The 24,410-nt window shown below is 39.8% G+C and overlaps 1 protein-coding gene across 4 annotated transcripts; it reads right to left on the bottom strand.

Annotated features, from left to right (window-relative positions):
- Window positions 1-5,363: 5,363 nt before the first annotated feature.
- HMGCR (3-hydroxy-3-methylglutaryl-CoA reductase) lies at window positions 5,364-23,791 on the bottom strand. 4 transcript variants are annotated; one of them, XM_027671553.1, is made up of 20 exons: window positions 23,702-23,791; window positions 20,517-20,712; window positions 20,015-20,126; window positions 19,368-19,455; window positions 19,188-19,272; window positions 17,993-18,098; window positions 16,170-16,276; window positions 15,693-15,809; window positions 15,040-15,191; window positions 13,944-14,188; window positions 13,631-13,800; window positions 12,977-13,171; window positions 11,774-11,932; window positions 11,483-11,640; window positions 10,253-10,358; window positions 9,142-9,312; window positions 8,167-8,307; window positions 7,907-8,065; window positions 7,473-7,627; window positions 5,364-7,324 (listed from the first exon to the last, which is right to left on the bottom strand). In XM_027671553.1, the coding sequence occupies exons 2-20, from the start codon at window positions 20,679-20,681 to the stop codon at window positions 7,270-7,272; spliced, it is 2,646 nt and encodes an 881-aa protein (XP_027527354.1). In that variant the 5' UTR covers window positions 20,682-20,712; window positions 23,702-23,791; the 3' UTR covers window positions 5,364-7,269. The 4 variants fall into 4 exon arrangements, with proteins under 4 accessions (XP_027527354.1, XP_027527357.1, XP_027527355.1 ...); XM_027671556.1 differs by having other exon boundaries at window positions 23,726-23,748; XM_027671554.1 differs by lacking the exon at window positions 23,702-23,791 and adding an exon at window positions 23,669-23,694.
- Between the last annotated feature and the right edge of the window lie 619 nt (window positions 23,792-24,410).

The raw sequence follows: 24,410 nt of genomic DNA, 5'->3' as shown, positions 1-24,410 counted from the left end.
AGGTTTGCTTCTTTCTGTGGTGATACAAATGGTCTCTTCTGCCTAGCTGAGGTGCATAGTGTTAGTCAGATACCTAAAAAAATCTAAGAGGATGTCAGTCCTGCAGCTGTTGAGCTCTTTCACTGTGGGCTTGGAGGCTCTGTGGTGCACCTCCATACTTTAAAGGTATCCTAAAAAGAACCTTTTTCCACAGTTGTTGAAGATAAGATGCAGCAGACACCAATGACAGTTGATCAGGCAGATGGAGGAGGTGGAGAGAAACAGAGATAGAAATGGAGAGTAAACATGTTATTCCCAGCCACCTACCTAAGTTCTGTTCAGCTCCCTTTAAAACCCTTCTTACTCACCTGTCTGAGTCAGGGAAATAGGATGCCCATGTAGGGCCAACCCTTTATCTCAGCTCTGTTTCACAACTTGTCAAGTGCTCAGAGCAGAGCAGCCCCATGTTCACACTGAAATAACACCAGCAGTAGGGAGGGTCAGTTAGATATAAACTGGATGGGAAGTTTTTTTCTTCCTTGTTACTAAAACTGGGACTTTCTTTTCTCACTCATCTCACAGGCTTTGGGTCCAAATACCCACTGTGTCACATCTATTAATCAAAAATGCTTTTAGACTAAGCATACAACATGTTCCATTCATTCATGGTGAATTAATAACAAAAAGTCTTTCACTGTACAAATCTGTGTGCGAGCTTGTTGAAATTAGTTCACAGAACCACAGAATCATTGAAATTGGAAAAGACCCCCAAGGTCATTGAGTCCAACCTATGACCAAACATCACCACGTCAATTAGACCATGGCACTAAGTGCCACATTCAGTCATTTTTTTAACATCTCCCAGGATGGTGATTCCATCACTTCCCCGGGCAGCCCCTTCCAATGCTTGACAACCCTTTCAGCGAAGAAATTCCTCCTGATCAACCTGAACCTCCCCTGGTGCAGCTTGAGGCCGTTTCCTCTCTTGAGGCCTTTTCTCCTCAAGTCCTGTCATTTGTTGCCTGGGAGAAGCAGCTGACCCCCACCTGGCTTTCATGCCGCAGAGAGCAGTAAGGTCTCCCCTAAGCCTCCTTTTCTCCAGAGTAAACAACCCTAGCTCTCTCAGCTGCTCCTTGTGCACCACACCTTTCATCCGCTCCATTGCCCTTCTCTGGACTCACTCCAGCACCTCAATGTTTTTCTTGTAGTGAGGAGCAATTACTCCACTCAGTTACATAATAGGCAATTTATATCACAAGTTCATTACATAATTTGCATTTTTTAAAAGCCGTCAACAGAATTGCGAGACTAGGATTACTCACTAAGTGATTTTCTGTCTTAGATAACTCAGGGGCTGGGTTGTTCTTAGCCATTTCACCACAAGTAATGATGTGTCAATAGCTGAGGCACTATTGTAAATAAAGGGACTATATAAGCTTACAGCACAGAGAGAGAAAACAAAAAAAAAAGGTAATTGATGACTAATTACCAGCCTCAGTGTAATACATGTTATAATTTATTCCTCCCCACCTCACAAAGCAGGAACATTTCCCAAGTTAGATATTTCAATCAGCTGGCCAGCCTGGTGGCTTCCAGACTTGGCCCTGTTCCTGAATTTGTATCACCAAAGCAAAAACTGAAGTTGCATGTAGTTTTCTATATTACGGGACACTGTTACCTGGATTTTAAATGGTCATTGTTAAATATTAAGAGAGACTGCTGTGACAACATTTATTTAGTGAGTGTTCAACCCTTTAGACTTACTAACCCTGAAACAGTTTCCATATGGGGAAACCAAGATTATTTCTCAAAAAGTACAATTCTGTTTAGCCAGAAACTCTGCAGTGTGCTCCTGATAGACCTGCTCATTTTCCCAATATTCACAAAAGTAGAACTAATTTTAACTTTTAGAGTTGTTAAACTGGACTAGCTCACTCAGAGCTACATCAGCTCTCATATAGAAAATACAGAGAGTGAGATGTACTACTCTGTGTACCATTACATTGGTACGTGGCTTGTTTCAAGTACCTTTTTCAAAGGGTTTTTACCCTTGGCAGCACATGCACCCTTTGACAGTGTATATAGGAGGCTTTGGTTGGTTGTGGGTTGCGGGCAAAACACTGTTGGAGCAATCAGTGCTGGGCAGAGGAAGGTTGCAGTATTGCCCAGTGGTTTTGAGGGTGAAGATTTTCAGGGCAGCTTTACGTGGTGACTGCCTCCTCAGAAGACCACTTTTCTGAGATTCTGGATTGATGATGGCAGCCTATGGCGTACACACACTACAGGATTGACTTCCACTTGCTCTTGGAGACCAATGGTCCATTAAGGGGAAGTAGGAAGCAATTTGGCAAACCAGGTGGAGAGCTAGAAGCTACAAACTCGTGTGCTTAGACTTTCACTGAGCATGATAGACTTGCCTAAGTCTGGTCCTTCACTCAGTGGTTCTAGGAGAGACTGGTAATTGGCTTCATTTTTATGGCATGGTTAATTTCATCCTGGTGTTAGTTTGTGAAAATGGACTGACCTTGTAGAATTCTTCTCCAGAAGAATAAAGGGGTAAGGGAGAAATTATTTACTGTCAGGCTGCTCATACTGGAAGAGAGAAGTTGTAGCTGAAAGTGTTCAAGGCCAGGTTGGATGGGGCTTTGAGCAACCTGACCTTATGTTTTTGGTGGTTGATAAACAAAGAAATGTTTTCCATTCTGCTACTGCTGCCTAGTATGAGCTGCAAGGAGAAAGGAAAAAGGGCTGGCTCCTGCTGATGCCCAGGCTGTGTCTGGTGCACTATGTCCACGGCAGAGGCCTCCAGGAGGATGCAGGAAGAGGAGGAAAGCTGCATAATTATGTCTTCACTGTGTGCCACATATAGGCCACATGATGGGAAGAAAGAACCATCAGGTCCATTAGGCTGATGCTTTTTCAGCCTGTGTAATCGGCAGTGTTAGGTTACAGTTCAACTCGATGATCCTAAAGGTCTGTTCCAACCTAAACAACTCTGTGATTCTCTGGTCTATGAAAGGTGTCCCTGCCCTTGGCAGGGGGGTTGGAACTAGATGATCTTTAAGGTCCCTTCCAACCCAAACCACTCTGTGATTCTAAGAGCTAGTCTTTACTCGGCTGTTGTGGGTCTCAGTTATTGTGGATACTAATGCCAAGATCTAAATTTTCAATTTTTGTACAGGCTGTGGCTGGAATGGAATTAGTTGTCTCCATAGCAGCCTGTACAGGGCTGTGTTCTGGATGAGACTAACAGCACTGGTTACACAGCAGCATCTTGGTTGTTGCTGAGCAGTTTGCCCGCACCAATGTTTTCTTTTTGTGCTTCTTTCGCCCCTGTACCCGTTGCCAGTGAGTAGGCTGCAGGTGGGCTAAAGGCTGTGAGGGAACACAGGGGGTCACATCTGATCCTGACTGACCACTGAGATATTCCATACCCTATGGCATTGTGCCCAGCACTAAAAGCTCTGGGAAAAATATGAGAAGGGAGGAACATTCGTGTTTATGGCATTTGTCCTACCAAGTAACTGATGGTGTGTGGAGGGTCTGCCTGCTGATGGGGAGTACTGAAAAAAACTTTTCATTTTGCTTTCCATGTGCAGCTTCATTTTCCTATTAAACAGTCTCTATCTCAATCTATGAGTTTTCTCACTTTTGCCCTTCTGATGCTCTCCCCTGTCTTGCTGGGATGGGGGTGAGCAACAGCTAAAACCCCTAGAGTTCCCTGAAAGCAGACTGAAGATAAACCAGTGGTGAAGATGCGTTACTGGGTAATTTGCAAAAGACCTGGAGCTCTGTAGAGATCAGGTTAGCTTCAGAGGCAGGGCTTCTCCTTCCCACAGGCTGGTAAGCAAGGTGAGCCTAGGGCCAACAGTCATTTCTGGGCAGGAAGAGAAGGTACAGAATTATCAGTACTAAGAGTGGCACTGAATGCACAGCACTGTCATTGCATTGTGTGTCAGGCAAGGTGGACCTGAGAGGAACACAAGCTTCCGCTGAGGCAACAGAGAGGATCCCAAACTATCATCTTGTTTCAGCAGATATCACTGTGCAGTGTAAACCTTCCCTCACTAAAGCCAAAGAAAAGAGGACAACACCCCAAAAATAGTAAGTGGTGTCCCAAAAGAGACAGAGATGATAAGGTACCTGAAAAGCACTATGAGTAGCAGTAAGAGCTCTCACAGGACCCCAGAAGGCAGCTGGGAGGAGTGGGAAGACAGCCCACCTACCACAGCTGTATTCACCTTATGAACAAGGGTCACACCAAGGATAAAAACTGTCCAAACAGTGTCTGTGCACGGACACACCCAGAGCCCAGATATACTTGCATGCTCCTATGAGAAAGCAAGTGGTGTCCCAGCCATGCTCTTTTCTGAGAACTGGAGTGCCTGCCAGGAACACCTGTGCTAGGGCCTGTGCTACAGGGCCCCATCCCATCTCCAGGAATCACAGCTGTGCTCAGAATGCAGCAATGTTGGTGTACACCCCTGTGCCACAGGCACAGGAGCCACTTCTTCTGTCATGGAGATTCAGTAACACGCTGTTCACTGGTGGGGTCTTACACCAGCTGAGGGAAATCAAAGTGGGCAACAAGTATGTGGTTAGAAACAGCTGGGGCTGCAGTGCTTGCAGCCTCACAGCTCCAAAACTTCCACACCAGGCAGCAGGAAAGGACTGGTGTGTTACAAGGCATTGTAAATACCAGTAGATTTAGGACACATAGGAGAGAGGAGGTAATCCAGGTAAACAGAGAAGCAAAGCGTTACCAAACACACTATTTTTACTGGTTTTTTTCCTAGGGTTTTAAAATATTTGGGAAACTATATCAATTGTAATAGTACGGCATTTAAGTCACAGCAACTCCAGAAATTTGATTCCAGACAGGTGGTTTGGTTTTGCCAAGGACACAAAACAAACAGTGTAAGATGGTTTCTTGTACTGAAATTGCACACAAATTTGCAGTGATGTTGAAACACTCTACTGTGGTGTATGCAGGGGAATGAGACTCATTCAGTTCCCAAAACTTAATGACATGTTTGAAATGGTAACCTCTGCCTCTGGTACAAAACCCATATGGCTGCAGAGACTGAAAAAGCGCATCTGATTAGAGACTGCTGGATATGACTGAGATCAAGGACAGGAGCTGCAGGTGAGGAAAAGAGGGAGGAAGTAGGCTCCAGCAGGAGGCATCTCTAATGCTGCAGTGAGTTAGCTCTCCCCTTGGACAAACTGCCTCATTCAGCTTTGAGGAGAATACATGAGAACATGTCACGGCCCTGCTGTGTTTAGCACTGTACACCAGTCATATCTTCCTTAACCTTCTTAATTTAGTTTGTATGTCACTAAGTTGTGAAGTAAGCTTAAAATATCACAAGTAAGCAGATGTCTTTTCCATGGTTTTACTGACACTGAAAAAGTAGTTCTGTACCAAAATGTACACAATTTAGTAATAATACAAAAAGTTAATTCTGCAAGACAGAATGTCAGTTAAATCCACCAAAATGAACACTGAACCACCATTTATTGCCAGAACAGTGTTACTTTAAATAAGATCACTGAATGAACAAAGAAACAAAATACTTCCAGCTTTCCTTAAATAAAAATAGTAGCTATTAGCAACAAACTGCAAGAAGATAAACATTCATGGTATTTAATATTTACATGCCATCATAACATATCTAGCATGTAGTATGGCTTCATGCTTGCACATCAGCTATATGAGCTCATTACAATGGATATTAATGTGTTGATTTGACAAAGCAACCCATGATTTACATCAAATTTGCACATTAGAAGAGCACCTCTGCTAGTCACCCCTTTAGGAATGATGCTGCAGGAAACCCAGTCCAGTCCACTAATTCACTCCACAAAAACTCAAAAAAATCCCCCAAAATCAACCAACCAAACAAAAAATTTAAAAAAAAAAAATCAAGCATATCAATAATTTTCCTTCTGTGATTAACTAGGCAGGGCAATGCATTTAGGAATATTCCCAAAGATTAATCAAACCAGAATAAACCCAGGTCTTCTTTATTACAGTAAGAACACCTGAGACTGCTTCACTGGTCCAAGTACAGTATTTTATTAAAAAAACTTATTGTTACATTAACATGTCATTTCATTGAATTTCCTTAATTAGTAATTTTCATTGAAAAAAGGGTAAGGTTTCTTCTTAAAATAAATACTCCCCCTTAAAAAGAAAGTTTAAAAGGGAATTGAAACATAATAAAAAAAAAAACTACCTTTTTTTTTTTTTTAAGAACAGTGTGATCTTCTGGCTTCATTTTACTTCGGCTTAAACAGTGGATACACACCTATTCCTGGGGAATAAGTGACACTGTATAAAAAAAATCCCCAACATAAGGTACACAATGTGTTTCTATACTCCTAAAGAGACCTTCTAAACTAAGTGTAAACATCTGGTTTTGACGTGTGTGAATGCACTCCTATCAAACAAAGTTTGAGAAACAGCATTAACTTAAGTGCCTGTCTTGTCTGACAGGTAACTGTTTTTGAGTTACCAGTTTAATTTTTCTACCTGAACAAAGCAACAAAACAGTTGAAGACACTGTTTTTTCCTACTTCAGTACAAATTATATTTAACGGTTCAGAACTTTACAGATCACAAGTTTTACATAAAGGAATAACCTAAATTGTGGAGTTAAAATATTGAACACTGCTTAGCTGAAGCAGCAGCAAATTAAGTACTATATATATAGACAGATTTCTATAAAACTAGTATCATTCAATTAAACTGATAGCCTAAGACCTGTTTTACATGTGAACAAAACTAAAACTGAGAGTTCATAGAAAGTGATTAGGCTTGCCACCACTTTAAAAAACATGCTTGTCTAACCAGAAAATAAAATGGCAAGGGCCTGTGCATTAAAGCCAAGTTTACACCAACTTTTTTGTTTTGTTGCTTTTAACACCCAAAGGACATAACATCACTTTTCAGCTTAGTAAGTACCAGGACCTTGGTAAGCAAAATAATCTCAACCTGTAAAAACCTAAGACTGACCCTTTAGAAAATGATGTGTAAGATTAAGAATTCCAAAGCCATGTTCAAGACATCTGACAGAATTTCGGTCATGAAGTCACCACTAGCCACTGAAGAAGGTCAAAGGTGTAAACAGTCTCACGCAAGTCTGTTATCTCTTAGTTTATCTTACACAGACATTATTGAGTTGAAGGCAATCTTCATTCTAAACTTCACAGATTTTGTTTTTTTTTCCCCTGTGCTCCTTGTCAGTTACTAGAAAAATTCTTCATTTCAAAGCCATTTTAAAGTATTCAAGCTGCCTTCTTAGTGCAGGTTCCTTTAAGATCCTGTAGATTTATTTTTGACCTAATAAAACAGTAAGATAACTAATTAGATAGTTAAAATGCTACACTGCTCTTATGTGTTGCAGTTATTCATGTAATCATCACTGAATCTTATGTACTTATGGGAAGGGAAAAACAGCACAAAATACAAGAATTTTTCCATTTTTTACCTGTTGTGGATCATGTGGCTTTTGACTAGATGCCCAGCCGCCAGAGCTGCCATTAGTGATAATTCCCCTGCCATCACTGTAGCACAGACAATTTTAGCAAGCTGACGGGCATTTTCACCAGGATTATCTTGGCTGGCACCTTGAACCCCTAACATCTGTAGAGAAATGCAGGCAATATTATGCTGTCAATTTATGCTAAATTTAGTATGAACTTCCAATTTACATCCTACCAACTAGCTTTAAGTCCCTCTAATGTTATAAATGTCTAAGCTTTAGAACTGGCTATATGAAAACAATTCATTAGACAATTCTGAAATTTTCATGGAAAATACAGCAAGTTCAAGGGGCCCCATTCCTGCAACATTACTTGGACACCACATGAAAGTGAGCTTTAATTGAAGAAGCTAAGTTGATCTGAGCTTTCTGAATTTTACCTGCAAACAGGCCTGCTGTGGGAGCAAGTTGGTGCCTCCGCCAACAGTCCCTATTTCTATGGAAGGCATCGTGCAGCTGATGTACAGGTCTTCGTTGGTGGAACCAGTGCGCTCCATCAGAGTGATGCAGTTAGAGCTGCCCACGTTCTGTGCAGCATCCTTTGGATCAGGAAGGAGAAACAAAACAAATTCAAGATGCTCGAGTAAGTGTTTGATTGAGAATTACTGAACTAAGGAAAATCTGAGTAAAACAAACCTACTTGACCACAGGCAATGTAGATGGCTGTCACAATGTTTGCTGCATGTGCATTGTAGCCACCTATGCTTCCAGCCATCGCAGACCCCACCAGATTTTTGTTTATATTGACTTCAACTAGAGCTTCTGTAGTTGTTTTCAATACCTAGACAAAGAGATAGATACATTTTGACTACCCCATTCCTTAAACAGGAGTAGAAATACTCTATTTATGGTTAATAAGCCCTCATCCCTTGTTTGCTTCTATATGGAATTTGACTCAATCATTATCCTAACTTTTATTTTTGTTCCAAAGGAGACTTTCAAATGCAGGATGTTCCAGTAACAATGGAAAAGTCAGTGCTAAGGGTTTGGACTTGCATAGGCCTTTGAGAAAAGCTCATAGCTATCTACTCTATTTCAAATTCTCATTTATATTCAGAATAAAATGAACAAAATGAACTTGGCAGAAATATCCCATTAATTCACCATGACACAATAGCAACATTCCTGTCAATTGCTCCAGACTCTCAACTCTTCCCAGTTTTGCTTTGCATAAGACTATGGAGCCAAACTCAAGAGTTTCAATGGAAAACACCGTGCTACATGGGCAAATAAACATTATGCACAGTAATATAAAATTAAGTGGCATATTTACACTATACTGATTGTATTCTGAAACCTTCAAGTAAGATATTTACACTGAATTTAATATAAAAATGACTAAAGACAGTCAAAAGAGATAGTGAGCAAAATTTAAGATATTCCTGCATAACAGGAATAGGAAGTGGTAACACAGATCTGCACTAAGTCCGCAATACTGACAAAAAAAAATAACACTTACGTACTGGAGTACAATGTCAGTAAATGTAATGATGTACAGGTCTGGGGGTTGAGGAAAAACTTCCCAAATTTATCTAAAACTATCCAGGCCCATTACAAAAGTTCTGCAGTTTTGCAAAATGTATGTATTTTTATAAACAAGAGAGCAGACACTTACTTCTCTAACAACCTTGGCTGGAATGACTGCTTCACAGACAACAGACTTCCCTCTTCCTTCTATCCAGTTTATAGCAGCCGGTTTTTTGTCTGTACAATAGTTACCACTAATAGCTATAACCTGAAGGTCAGGAAATTCTTCATTCAGCCTTACCAGTGCTTTTTCAGTACCCTGTTAGGAGCAAAACAGGTAGTAGGCTAGGTTTATCATTATGGTTGCAAAACAAGCTACCCAGGGACAGGGGAACAGTAAGATTAGATTAAGTCTAATCAGATAATCAGTTACAGTGGAAAAAAAGAACATAATTTCACAAAGAAACATGAAACAGGAGAGAAAAAAACCCAAACTATTTTGACTTTTTTCTAACCACTCTGGGAATTATATGAGGAATAACTGGTTCTTCCCAATACATATGGACTCCCTGGATATATTCTAGGTGCATGGGCATATGGTACCATGCTGAAGATACAACATGAACCCAGTGAAACACTACAGGCATGAAATGAATTAACTTTGGATAGTGGAAAGAGCTTCCCCTACAGGTAATCAGTAGGAAATCCGCTACCTTAGGACTTGTTTATGACCAGATCCACTTATGTAATGATTATGATTGCCTATTCCATATAAAATGTAAGTCTAAGGCTATTAATTTCAAATAGCTCAAGGCATCCCAACAATCTGTGGATCATGTTTTTCCACATGTTTGCATAAAAAGAAAACCAAGCAAACAAAACTAGAGAACACCCCTCTGCCACTATTCACCACACTCCTAATCCTGTACTTAGAAGGAAGTGATAAACACAGTAATAGTTGGATTACTGTTAGATAAAATCTTTGGCTCAAAGCAACAGAGCAACCAGCTTAACTTCCCTATATCAAAAATACTTCCCTTACATAATTAAAAAAAATTAGAACACAAAGTTACTTTTTTCTTTCATCATTTTCATCCTATTCTTGTTTACACTTGACAAACACTTTTATTATTTCACAGCACTGCAAACAGCTTTATGTCTTATCTGTCTTTCAGAAGTCAGTCACAGATTAATAGGCTATCTTTATTTTTAAAAGAAATACACATTTATTAAAAATACTTAAGAGGATTGGTCCTTACTTTTGAAATCATATTCATTCCCATTGCATCCCCTGTTCCAGACTGAAAGCGGATATAAAGGTTACGACCAGCCAAACTGATGAGAAGCTTTTGCAGGCGGGCAAACCTGCAAGAAAATTTAACTATTACCTATAATCCTCAAGGAAAAAGATAAGTTTTAAGTGGCAAAATGACAGTAAATCATTGCAATACAGAATCACTGAATTACTGATGTTGGAAAAGACCTTTAAGATCATCAAGTCCAGCCTCTGACAGAGCACTACCTTGTTAACTCAACCCACAGCACCAAGTGCCACATCCAGTTGTTTCTTTAACACTTCCAATGATAGTGTTTTCTCAGGTAAATACTATAAAAACATTCACTGTAAAAGTGTTCACTGCCTTTTTATGTTTTCTACCACTGGACTTCATGAAATGAAGTAATCTGAGGTGCTAACAAATTTAATTCATTTGTACTCCTTAAAACATCAGTCTACCAGTTATAAACTAACAACGAAGCCTTCAGAAATTCTGCTGTCAGTTTTACTGCAAGGTAAAATGCATGCTTATCTTCAACAGAGTAAGCGCCCTACAAGTCACACAAACCCCAGGAAATACTGCATTTAAACAGCAGCATGAGTTGGTTCTGGCCGAAATACAATGTCAGGCTTGCCTGATACTTTCAAGAAACAAAACAAGTGAGGAAATCTCTCTCTGAATCTTCCTAAAGCAAGAAGGTAATCATAAGCCTTAGAAAAAACTCCAGGGCTTAAAATAGACTTATTCTTAGTATTGGTTTACATTTTTTAGCATTTCACTTCTAGCATTAGTTTATCTTGTATTCTCTAGAACCTCATAGATTAGTTATCAATATTAGTAATATCATCTGAAAGGCTAAATACCAAACTTTGAGGGTTTTATTGCATAGTAACTATTAAATATCAAAACAAGCTTATGCAAAGTTTTTTTAAATGATTAGACAAATTAATATTTTAAGTGTTACACAGCGTGAATGTATTTTTTGCTAAAATATAGTTGTTCACCATTATCATTGAACGACGTTTATTGATTGCAACTTTGGTATGTGGGCAGAGTGACTTTTTTCCTCTTAGATACACACTACACAGGATAGTAAAAATGAAGATGTAATTTCCTGTATTGCAGAACTCAAAAAAACCCCAATTAGGAGCTTTCTACCATTCACAGAAGTCTTATGTTGGGAAGTGAAGCTGGAATAGCCATTGTACTAACCTACTTGTGCTGTCAAAAGCTTCCTTCATTATTTTAAAGCCTTCAGGGCTCTCAAGCCAAACCTTCACCTCTGCAGCCTCGCAGGCAGTGGGCAGCCTTACAACAGGTCCTCGAGTCATCCCATCTGCCAGAATGCGGCTACTTGCTCCTCCACCAAGCTAAAAACCAAAGCAGAAGGGAAACACAGTAAGATTACTGAAAATTGGGGTTTTAGGAAGTCAAAAACATGCGTTATATAACCTCAAGTACATTTTATAACATGGGAAGTTTTTCTAGTCAAACAATACTTACACATATTGCTCTACATCCTCTGTTTGTGCTTGCTACAAGACATCCTTCTGTTGTTGCCATTGGCACCTGAAACTCTTTGTTATCCAAAACCAGTGGTCCTGCTACACCTACAGGAATAGGCATATATCCAATCACGTTTTCACAGCAAGCTCCCATAACCTTAAAAAACCATACAAAACAATCATTAAGGTTACACTGCAGTGGTACAGTACAGCATGCCACATACTATGCCTGACATATGTACCTGACTACAACAAGGTATCTTAGCAAAAAACCCACAAACTTACACATAAAGCAACTAATTCTCACCTCAAAAAGTTAACAGCTACAGCTGTCAACAGCTAATACTATTCAAGTGTAGGCAGATGTATTGAATTTCATAGTCTTAAATGTTATTAAAAAAACCCCTTGTATTGTTAAATTAATTTTAAATAATCTTCAGTTTTAACTTGAGCTCGAAGTAGTATTATTCAGCTGAACTGTAGCTCAGTATTAGTAGAATTCTGCATTTTTGAGATAAAGCAGCTGCATACTTTGATAGGAAATATTTTTTGGATAACCTGCAAAACTCGCCCACCTCCCTAGGTGGTGTTTAGAAACATCAAAAGGAAGTGCTTTATGTTTGCCTTTTATTTTTCCTTCTACATCAGTTTTGACCAAGCTCATTGTTAATGCACATACATCACTACATATTTATTTCATATGCTCATAGACTATGGTTTGAATTGGAAGGGACAATAAAGACCATCCAGCTCTAACCCCTCCTGGGACACCTTCCACTAGACCAGGTTACTTAGAGCCCCACCCAACCTGGTCTTGAACACCTCCAGGGATGGGGAGTCCACAACCCCTCTGGGCAGCCTAGTCCAGTGTCCAGCACCCTCACAATAAAGAATTTCTTTCTAACACCTACACTAACTGTATACCCTCCTTCAGCTTAAGGCCCCTTGTCCTGTCACTACATCCCCTTGTGAAAAGTCCCTCTCCAGCTCTCTTGTAGGCAGGCCCCCTTCATACCGGAAGGTGTTATAAGGTCATCCCAAAGCCTTCTCTTTTCCAGGATCAACAACCCCAACTCTCTCAGCCTGTCCTCGCAGAAGAGGTGTTCCAGCCCTCTGATCAACTTAGTGGCTTTCCTCTGGACTTGTTCATGTGTTTGGAAAATAGTTTTACAATGAGTTCGCTTTTCTACCTTTTACTTACCAAAGAATAATTATAATTCCTATAAGGAAGATATTGCAAAGATGAAGGTTCAGGGAGTTTCTTGGATAACATCTGTCTGCGAATGGACACACCTCGCTCCTGAGTTTCCATCAGGGTTTCCAGTTTGTATGCAGGAATATGCTTAGCATTAACTAAGCTGATAACCTCAGCATCGGTTAGAAATTTTGCTCCTTCCTGGAAATATAAAAGAAGGGGAGAGAAAATATAGATTCTCTTGGTGAAAATCCTTTTTAATGTTTCCAAACAAAAAAGGGTAACAACTTTCCTTTAATATTATCTGAATACATCTACAGGAGTCAACTGTCAACATCAGGTTTTACAGTAGGCCAGGATATGATCAAAAACTTTTATGATCAGACACCCACTTACACATGCACATGATGAAGCTTCAATGAATGACGATCCCTCCTCCCTCCCATCTCAACTGACGTAAGGTGAAATAACCCACTAAAGGGTTTTGTTTTAGTCGTGACTCCCATGCACCCCCAAGTTATTACCGTAATGTGATTTTCTGGAGAACGACGTTACAACCAGTGGGAACATGTAAAAGCTGGAAAATGAACTCTTAAGAATTCTTAAATCAGCCATTGCAGTAGAGGTTAAATAAACCAGAAAAAATTTATTTTGCCATACCTGTGCATTTCCAAGTATACGAACACATTCCTCAATAGAACGTGGCTCTTTAGGTAACTCAATTTCTTCCTCTTTTTCATTAATAAGTGAAGAAGTTTCCACAGGGCTGCAACTGCCAACTACAAATGTAGCCTTGGCTGATGACTCTAATACAGGTTTTATGACTTCAGCTGCACAAAGACAATTAAAAGGAACTCTGGTTTACAAAATACTTGAGTTTTGGTACTAAATACAACATGTTACAACAGATTTCACTATTTATTCCTAATATTTATGAATAGGTTCAGATTTCAAAATTATAAGAATTACCTACCATTTCCATCTTTGGGAATGAAAGCTTCTTCTACTGTGTTAGATTTCTGATTGTTTTTCAGAAGTCCAGATTGCTTCCTGCAACAATTCTCAGGGACCTTTTTCTGGACCATCACAGGAGATGTTATGGGATTCTTCAGTGAGAGGGTAGATTCAGTCTCTGCTTGCTCAAAGAAAATGTATTTGACAGCAAGGAGAAGGGCTAATCCAAGAGTGATTACTTGCTCAATATCCATACTGGCCATTCTAAAAGAGACAGATCAGAAAGTAAATACACAGTATATACAATTCATTTTTTAGAACAGCATTCTGACATACAAAGAGTAATTATTTCACCATAATTTACAGCTACAGAAATCCCAGTCAAAAGATATTTTCTACTAGGACATCTAAGTACACTACGTTAGGCTACAGAAATAATTCTTCATATTATTAACAACATAAAAATTTTCAGATGTCATTAAAGAGTAACCTAAATCTAGCTAAAAAGCAGTCCCATAAGTAAAATGACTGTAAAAGATGCACTAACAGCTACATCAAATTGATGTAACACCTATCCCATAATGACAGGATAGTTTCATTTATCATCCTCTACCAATAATAACTACTATGATGCAAGATGAACTGCTAAGAGGGGAAAAAAAACCCACCTAAAACAGAGAGTTCTGAGTTTTTAGAAGTAACATGAAATTACATGTGCCACTATCTTGAGCTGAGCTGAAGGAAAAGCAACAGTGGCATGGCTTTTGCACTTTGTGCACTTAAGTGTGAATGGTCAGAAGCTCTGCATAAATAATTACCCTGGTGCAGTTAGAAAATTTATTTTCTGGTGTACTCTGTAAAGTATCAGGGCTGGTGGAAAAGAGAACACTTTGATGCATACAGGACAGCTGGCTCAATCATATTCTTGACTACTTCAAAAAGATTGGACAAATGGCATATTATTGAAGTATTTCCTCTGAAATGTCACGTCTAGTTCCAGGAAGTCCTACAGTGGTCAGACCTGTGAGTATAAGTGTTGTGCTCTAGGACAATGAGCTTGGCAGTATTAGAGGATACACCTCAACCAAAGAAACACACTCTGTGAAGTCACCCACCGAGAAAGGTAGAACTGCCACAGGGAAACATTAGGTTCAATTCTCTTTGGTGCATTCTCATCCAATCCCACTGAATTTTCTACAGTACTGTTTTGAGCAGCTGGTTCCGCTATCCAACGACTGTGGGCATGAACAAGAACCAAACCCAGCGACTGTATCAAAAACAAAAACCAAATATTAATTTTTCAACTGTAACTTAGTATCTAGCCTACTAGAAGTAAATATTGTCCTTTCTCTGTTTGGATTTTTTTCGTGCTTTTTTTTCCCCATGCCTCAAAAGTCTAAAGCTAAAAGCTGATTTTCCACACCTCTCATTAACGCCCTTTTTGGCCTATGGTAACACTGTTGTACAGTAGCTTTGGATGTGTCCCACCCACATTCTTCCCCTTGCTCAAGAAATAAGCAGAGAAAGGTGAGGATACTGCAGGGGTAAGAGCGAGGGAATTTGTACACATAAAAGCCCTAAGTGTTTGGCACAGAAATGGCATAGCAGGAAGATGATAGGGGTACATACAGGAGAAGTTATTAAAAACTGCCACTGTAAATCAAACTAATGGGATGCAGAATACAAGTCTATAGGAAACAAAAGCTTGATTCATTCCACCAGAACACCTCACTGATTGCATAACCACAGGTACAAAAGAGCCACAAACCATAATCATTTTGACCCTCTGTGTTACAGGATTTGGTTTATTCTCCTCTTCTTCCAGAACACGAGCAAAATGGCTGAGCTGCCATATAGGGCGCCCTTCACGACTCTCTCTCGAAAGCTGCAAAATATAACGTAATTTAAAAATGGTTCATATTATAGTACATATTAGAAGAACCAACAAATAAGCTTCAGCACTGCACTTTTATTTGATCGTTGAGAAATTACCAACAAAAGTCAGACTACAGTCTACCGTCCAAACAATGTTAAGACTTTCAATAGTGAAAAATGCTGAACAGACAATAATTTACAATGTAATTTGTTTACTCTGCTTTAGATCAGAACTCCTACTATTGAGTGACTCATTTACAGTGACATTTACAAGTTACTGTCACTAGTTCGCCAGTGAAGGATGAAATGTATAGCCTATAAGAAGCACAGGGGCTGAATACTAAGCTTGATGTCTTGAAGTTGGTCTTACCTCCAATACCAAGGACACACAAGCTGGAAAGAAGGTCATGAAGACAAAGTAGTTGGCAAGAACAGACATACAGCCAAAGCAGCACATAATTTCAAGCTGCCGCACACCTAAATAAAAAGACATTTCTTACATATGAATATGCAATGGGCTATATTGAAGAAGTGCTGCAGAACTAAGAAAGAAATCACTAAACTGACATTGCAGATTACAGAAGGCATTGTCTAGATTAATGAAAAACAAGCACAGTAAGCCCTAGTTATTGTACACTGGCTTATTCTAAGCACAATATATGTTTACGTATTGACAGAAAACTCTATTTTAATATGTCATTCTAAATGAATACAAATAAATTTCACCAAGATTTTAAAGCTTCGCACTAAAAGCTTGAAACTCCTTACTTACCTAAGCAAAGAACAAGAAGCCAACATTATGTATTTAAATCTTTTCTGAAAGATGGCCAATTAAGTGTTCAGGCAATAAGAAACAGTATATACGCTGCCTACTCTTTCATAAGTCTGGTATCCAGAAAAAGACAGCCATGCTGCACATGCATTACAGAACTGCCTTAGTAAAGATGAAAGAGCTAACAGTATAAAATGAACTATATGCAACATCAAAATGGGTTTTTTCCCTAAGATGTAAACAAGAGAAAAATTTATTAACACACAATACTCTGAAAGATCCAAAATTTGCAGAGCAAGTGCTTTGGAAGATATCTTTAAAGTATGTGAAACAGGTGGGGAAAAAAAACAAACCAAGCCACATTAAAAACAACATATAAAAATGAACATGCAAGCAAAACCCCACTTTAGTCTTAACTATGGAACCTCAATTTATTTTACAAAGAATTTAGTTATTTTCATGTGAAAGTCCTTAGCTTACTGCATTTAACTGTTCTCTTTTTAAGAGAAAACCAACTGCTACTGCACACAGAACTGATGAAGATCACGGTGTGCATGTGCTGCCCAGAATGCCAAACATATCCTGGGCTGCATCAAAAGCAGCACAGCCAGGAGGCTGAGGGAAGGGATTCCGTCCCTCTACTCCAGTCTCCTAAGACCCCACCTGGAGTGCTGTGTCCAGCTCTGCTGCCCCCACCATGACAAGGACATGGACCTGCTGGGACAGTCCAGAGAAGAGATACTAAGTTCATCCAAGTGCTGGATCAAACCTCTCCTGTGAGGACAGGCTGAGAGAGTTGGGGTTGGTTGTTCAGCCTGGAGAAGAGAAGGCTCCAGGGAGACCTTACAGCATCTCCAGTACCTAACGGGGCCTATAAGATAACTGGAGAGGGGCTTTTTACAAGGGCATGTAGTGACAGGACATGAGATGGGGGGGAAAAAACCCCAACCAAACAGTAAAGATTTGTTATTTTTAACTGAACTAGAATAACTTTCCTCACCTGGAGCAATCTCCAGACTCACTTTTTGCAAGAATATGAAAGAGGCGTGCATGTATGAAAAATACAGCTCCTTTTTAAGTATGCCCAAGAGTCAATTTTAGCAGCTACTTTAAGATGTTAACAGGAGTGATAGGAATGATAGGAAGATATTAATTTTATGAAAGCAGCTGCACCAAAGTCCATTCCTACTGCACCATGGTCAAGGAAAGCCACTATCTGTATTTCAAACTTTGGTTTAAGATGTACATATTCGTCCTAGCAAGAAACTAGTAAAATAGGCTAATTAGGAAGGTAAATAAAGAGATTAGGTCACTCCACTCTCATGGGTAACATCTATGATGTAAAACTCGCAACATCTCAATGTCTCTCAAATAGTCTTTTTTAACTGAAAATATTTGAACTTTTAGACTATATGGCTCACCTGACATGGTACCAACACCAATTACAAGACACTCCACAAGTGCATCCAGTGTAAATGTAGGGCCTAAAATTGCCATCCCCCGTGAAATATTTTCTCTTACTTCATCCTAGAAAGAAAAATTTCTGTCCGTTAACATGAAAACAAAAAGCAAATTAAGTTTATAACATAAAGTGATTAGTAAACTGAGTAGTATTATGGTGATAAGGCCTTGTAAAACATATATTGAAAATGAACTCCTGTGAGAAAGCATATAGAGAATGTATTCTATTTCTTCTAAGTTAACATACTTCGACAGTTTTTAGTCACAGAAGGTTATTTAATTTTGATTAATTTGTCTACCTTTGCCCATCAATATTGCATATATAGAAAATGTGCAGCATAATATACACTACATTAAAATATAATAGACAGTATTTTGTCACAATTAGTATGCTCGAAGACCACATACAGTATTTTGTAGGTATAAATTAATTGCACAAAATATACTTTTACTTCAGAACTTGAGAGTATTAGCAAAACAACATTACTAGGTATGACAAGCAAAGTCTCCTGCCAATCCCTCCTACTGTGCTGCGTTAAATGCACTAGAGCATGACTATTCCTGTCTGAACATATGCTCCATCTGCTAATATTTGGTCTAGAAATATGCTTTTTCCAGTAGCAGCACTGTAAAATTAGATGTCTCTTTATCTACTGTTCCTGAGCCCTAGAAATTAACTTTTTTGTATTAGTAACTGTTTTAGGAAAAACTTTGGCCTAGGAACATTAGCCTCCTTAGAAGAGCTGTAAGCACTGCTGGTTTTAAGTTCTGATTTTTATAAAGTCACACTCCTACTTACAATTAACTTAGTGCACATGACTGTGCACACTAATTTAAACAGTGTTACTACTCACTTGAACACTGATCTGGCTAGAAGAGAACACAGAATCTGGATAAAATCTGATCCTTTTGACATTTATATATCACCAAGACAGTATTCACCTGTATGTCTCTCCACCTGGATTATTCATATATAATTATAAAATGGTTTGGCTTGGAAGGGACCCTCAAGATCATCTAGTTCTAACCCCCAGCCATGGGATAATGTTCAGTTTAGAAAATTAAACTTAAAAACCTCCATCGCAAAACAAAAAAAGCCCCAACGAAGTAAAACACCAACCAACAAACAAAGCCCTCAAGAAGAACCCCCCTGACCTGTGAGTTGGAACTGAGAGCAAATTTGGCTAATGCACTTGCTCTTGACAAATCAATCAGGAGCAGGAAGAATGGTAAAGCTTCACTGAAAAAAAAAAAGAGGCATATGTTAAGCTTCAAGGTTCACTGTACAGGAAAAAAAAGCAAGCAAGAAATCAAGAATAACAATTCATTACTTACTTTAAACCTGTCAGTTCTTTATCCAAGAAGTGAATTACCACTGTACTAAAAACAAAACTTGAGAAGATTGTAAAGAGGCCAGCGATACCTTTAAAAAACAAGAGAACAGGAAATTTTTGGTGTACATATATATATATACATATATATATACACACATATGAGGAAAAAAATAGGAAAAAAAGAAAAACCACACCTTTAGATCAATGACAAATGCATGATAATTCTTGTCTCTCAGAGTGTATGAACAGCAGTCAAAATACAAACTGAAGCATGTGCTCTTTTTATAGGTATTTAAAACTCAAGTTTGTACTGCATTCAAAGACTCAGAGATAAAAGCCATAAATCTTCTCAATTTATTTTAAGCAAAATTAAAACTGGCTTAAACAGCTCTATAACTTTAAGTGTTTCACAAAAGAAACAGTTATTTTAAGAATTAAATTTCCAGTGTTTATATAATCTTACAACCTTTAATTAAAAAAAAGCACTTTGATAAATGTAAAACATGTCTTCTGCTATGTAACAAATAATTAAAATAATGCTTTCTTGAACATAAGGATTAAAGTGTTAATATTTGTTACCAATTTTTGTAAAAAAAACCCACCAACAATTAAAATGCATACAGCAAATACAGAAGTCAGACACAGTACCTAAAATGTATTTTGATCCAAGCTGCCTTAGGTTCTGAAACTGGAAATAGATATAAAGGATTGCTATACAGCGTGTGATTGTCAGGATGATGATGTCACTGCTCAAAACATCCTGTTTGAAATACAAAGAAATTTAGTTAGCTTTTACAGTAAGAAGTAACTTCTTAAGTTTCAGTAATAAAAGATTCCATTGTGAAGCTGCACTAAAAATGAAGTTTCAGAATAACATAAGTATCACTGATAGTCTTGTCTTAAAAAACTAAAATATGATAATCCTTATTCACTAGACACTGTGCAGATGAATGTTAGGTTTAACGAAACCCATCTGTACTGCATCACTGTTTGCATACCACTTTAATATCCACAATTAAAAAATAAGGCAATAAAGAAGGTTCTGCATAGATACTTTACTCCTAATACATCACACCCTGATCTTATTCTACAGAAAACCCTGGATCTACCGATTAACACCAATTACAATAAAATTAATTCAAATACTTACTTCTTCAAGTTTGGGGCACTCATAATTCCAGCCACAGATCTTATCATTCCCAGTGAACATCTTCATAGACATCATACAGATGGTGAGAGTCACTGTTCCCACAATGACTTCCCATGGATGAGAAGCTACAAAAAGGCCATGCATTCGAAATAGTCTGGACAACATTTTCAAAACTGTTCTTCTATACTTAGCAACCCTGCAACAAAGGAATATTTTGTATGTTAGCAAGTCTGACATTCAGTGAAAAGACAGAAATCTACACATTCCTGCAAGTCATCTTCCAGGGGAAAAAAAAGCAAAACTACTTAAGTAACAGACAAGTGAGGAAAGTAATCTTCACCTTTCAACCTTCCATGTAAAATACATCTATTTCTAAGATTCCAAAATATAATACAATCTGCTCCTGCCTTCTCAAGCTTTTTTTAATACATATCTGCCCTATTTCTTCAAGGTCTTGCTGGTAAGTCCTCACTACTCTCACATCTCTCACTATTGCACAATTCTGATACACCTTTCACTTAACTTCTTATCTTTACCATCTATATAAGCAATCACCCAATTCTGTTGCTTCTTTGTACTCATTCTTCCTATCAAAAGTATTGCTGAACTATAAAGATTACCAATTAACCATTACTGGTGATGCTCAACAGCAAGAATTGCAATGTTATCTCTCTGGCTGCATCTTCTCTACTTTATGTTCAACATTATTCTCTGACACAAATTAATTACCTTCAAAAAAGTGCTCCTTCTTCATCTCAAGGATGCAAGTCCTCACATACAGTATTCTGTGACAGTTATCTTCTACCCATAACTAATTCCCAGGTTATTGATGCATTTCATCATCCCTTTGCTTCCAACAAATAACAAACATTTGGCAGAAATTGTCACAGCTGTCTTTCACAGAACTAAGAACACGGACATTCTTCACATCCTTCAGACCCCATCCTAGTCTATTTGCTGTGTGTTGTACCTTTACATAAGTTTATCAAGGAAACAAAATGTGGTAACATTCTCTCTTAAATGCATTAATAATTGGAGTTTCCTTTTCTCATTACACAAAAACAACACCTTACAAAACTGTAAAAAGTAAAAAATGCTTAATAGTAGCCTGGTTAACAGAGACAATCTATAATTCAGTATTTACATGTACCAACTTAGCACTGTAAAGATTTCCATAGAAGACTGAGAGCTGTACACACCGCCACTTCAAAGTGGATTAAAAAAATCCCTTTGCATTGCTTTAAAAGTAACAATCCATCCATTGGGCTTCTGGTATTATTTATTTTGCTCGGACATCAAAAATGAAGCTGCCATTCAATGAAGAAAATAACAGACAAGGCAAAATTATCTGATTAAGTGTTCCTGAAGATACCAGGATCAGGATACCAGTGCTGATCTCAATCACATGAGCACCAACAGCACTGATCTATTTCTCTTTATCCTTCCACAGCAAAGGTGTGACAGACGTTTGTGCTTCATAGAACCAAGTGGGGAAAACGATTGAGAGGACTGCCTTCTTTATGAACAAATTATTTCCTTTCCTGACAGAAAGCTTTTTAAGAATAAAATTAAAAACCAAAAGCAAACACCTCCTTTACAAAGTAGTTAACCCTTCTTTTTCCCTCTGTAATATAATCTACATTCTGGTTTGTAAATTTATGTTCCCACCAAGCTGTACCAAAGTGGTATCATTTTTCCTCAGCAGAATGGAAGGTATTTTTTAATTAGAAAAACATTACCAAAGAAATACCTCAGTGCTGAATATTTCAAAACAACAGAAAAAATAGGAAAGGCAAAACAACATTCTTTGAAAATACAAATACTTTTGAATTTCACACTGTTTCAGGAAAATCAGAACTAGTAGTTACTACATGACTACTACTAGTAGTACAGCTAATACAACTAATTCTGAGAGCTGGAATGATTATCTGGCCATGAAAAAAAATTATAAACTAGTAGGGCTAGAAAGATTTCAAAATCTTTTTTCAGAAATTATTTGTCACATTTCTACACAAAAATAGTAAAATGGCTTCACATAAATCAATTAGAGGAAAAAAAGTACATAAATTAATTTATGAAAATAATTATCCATAATATCTTAGGTTTTTTATTAACTGCTGCTATGAAATAGAGGATGCCTCATGGCTGATCTTGGGGTTAACTGAATGATACTAACTCCTAACCTAAAAGGATTCTTTAAAGCGTTCATGTTAGTTTAACCTGCCTTAAGCGCATGGTGGTTTTTGCTATGCAGTTGACTTTTCTAGAAAATATTCATTACACATACTGATTCTGCATTACAGTGCTGTAAAAAAAAAAAGTCAATGCATAACATGAGCTCATATTTCTGTTTGAAATATTTATACAGTTACACTGACTCATAGCTTGAAATTAGCAAGACATAACGTTAAATATACAGCCAAAATTTAACACTGAAGTAATTCTGCTAAGTTTCAAAATGGTGGTACAAAAAGGGTGCTTTATAAATCCTGCTTGCCTTTGTTTTCGACCTGGGAAATCAAAACAGAACACAAAATACAAACATAACCCCGCTGCAAGTCCTCCAAACCAGTCTAAAAAGCAAACTAGATCAGTCGTATGTAATGCTTCAGAGCAATTACCTACCACGTAACTGTACGACTAGTCTGTTAAATACCCAAGGTTTGTCACCCAGCTCTAAGATCAGAGCAGTCCTCTGCAACACCATCAATGAGATCAGCACAAATTTCCCATCTCTTGCGGGCTGACTCAGCAACAGCTACAGGAACCCAGCGGCAAAAGCAGCCGAGCGAGAATTTGTGCGGAGCTCACCTGAAGCGCACACACAGCGCTCAGACCCTGCAGCGCTGCCGGGGACCGCTTTCGGCTTTCACAGCGGGGGAAGGCAGCCCCTCGGAGGCCCAGAGCTGCAGGTACCGGGCGAGAGCTGAGAAAGCTCAGCCCCGCAGCCCGCGGGCGCCAAGGCGGCCCCGGGACCCCCGCACAGCGCCCAAGGCGGCGGCGAGGCGGGGTGGCCGCCGCTCCCGACGGGCGGAGATGGCGACGGTGCCCTCCCTGCCCCGAGCCGCCGCCACCCGGCCTCTCTCGGCCCGCAACCGCGGCCCGCAACCGCAGCCCGCCCGCCTGCCGGCACGGCGCGCCGATGTGCCGACCCCGCGCTCGCGGCCCCGCCGACCCCCGCTCACCGCCGCACCGCGGTCCCCGCTCACCGCCGCGCCCCAGCCGCAGTGGCAGCTCTCTGCGTCCCGCCCGGTGCCCCCTCCCGGCCCTGCCGCCCCGCCCCGCCGCGCAACGACACGCCGGCGCCGCCATCGCCCGATCGCGCGGCCAATCGCGAGCGCGCGCTCCGCCCCGCCCGCCTCGCGTCACCCGCCGCGTCGCCGCGGCAACGGCCCGGCCAGCGGCGCGCGGCCCCACGCGCCATCAGGAGCGGCGAACACGCCATCGCGCCATGGGCCGCCCACCAATGGGCCGCCGCGGTCCCCACTCCGCGCCCTCTAATTGGGCGACCGTAGCGGCTCATTTGCATGGCCAGTGGAGCAGTGGCGGCGCGGTGGGGCCGGCACAGTGCCTCGCCGTGCTCCGGGACCGCGGTGCTGCCCGAACAGCCCCGCGCCGCTGGTACCGCCTGGGGCACCGCGCTGGGCCGAGGCACTAAGAGTCCGCGCAGAAATGCCCAGCTCCTGCTTGTGGGAAGCCGCGGTGCCCCTGACGTTCGGGGAAAAAGAAAAAAAAAAAAGCAATATATTTGTATTTGTGTCTTTCGGCCAGAGAGGATGTGCAGTTTTTTGGTTCATGAAGTATTGGGAGGTTCTCAAAGACCCACCTGGATGCATGCTTGTGTAACCTGCTCTAAGTGACCCTGCCTTGGCAGGGGGGTTGGACTAAATGGTC

Source organism: Neopelma chrysocephalum, unplaced genomic scaffold, assembly GCF_003984885.1.
Source record: "Neopelma chrysocephalum unplaced genomic scaffold, ASM398488v2 Primary Assembly neopelma1_97102, whole genome shotgun sequence".
NCBI classification, from domain to species: Eukaryota; Metazoa; Chordata; class Aves; order Passeriformes; family Pipridae; genus Neopelma; species Neopelma chrysocephalum.
This window is presented reverse-complemented; position numbering and strand designations above follow the sequence as displayed.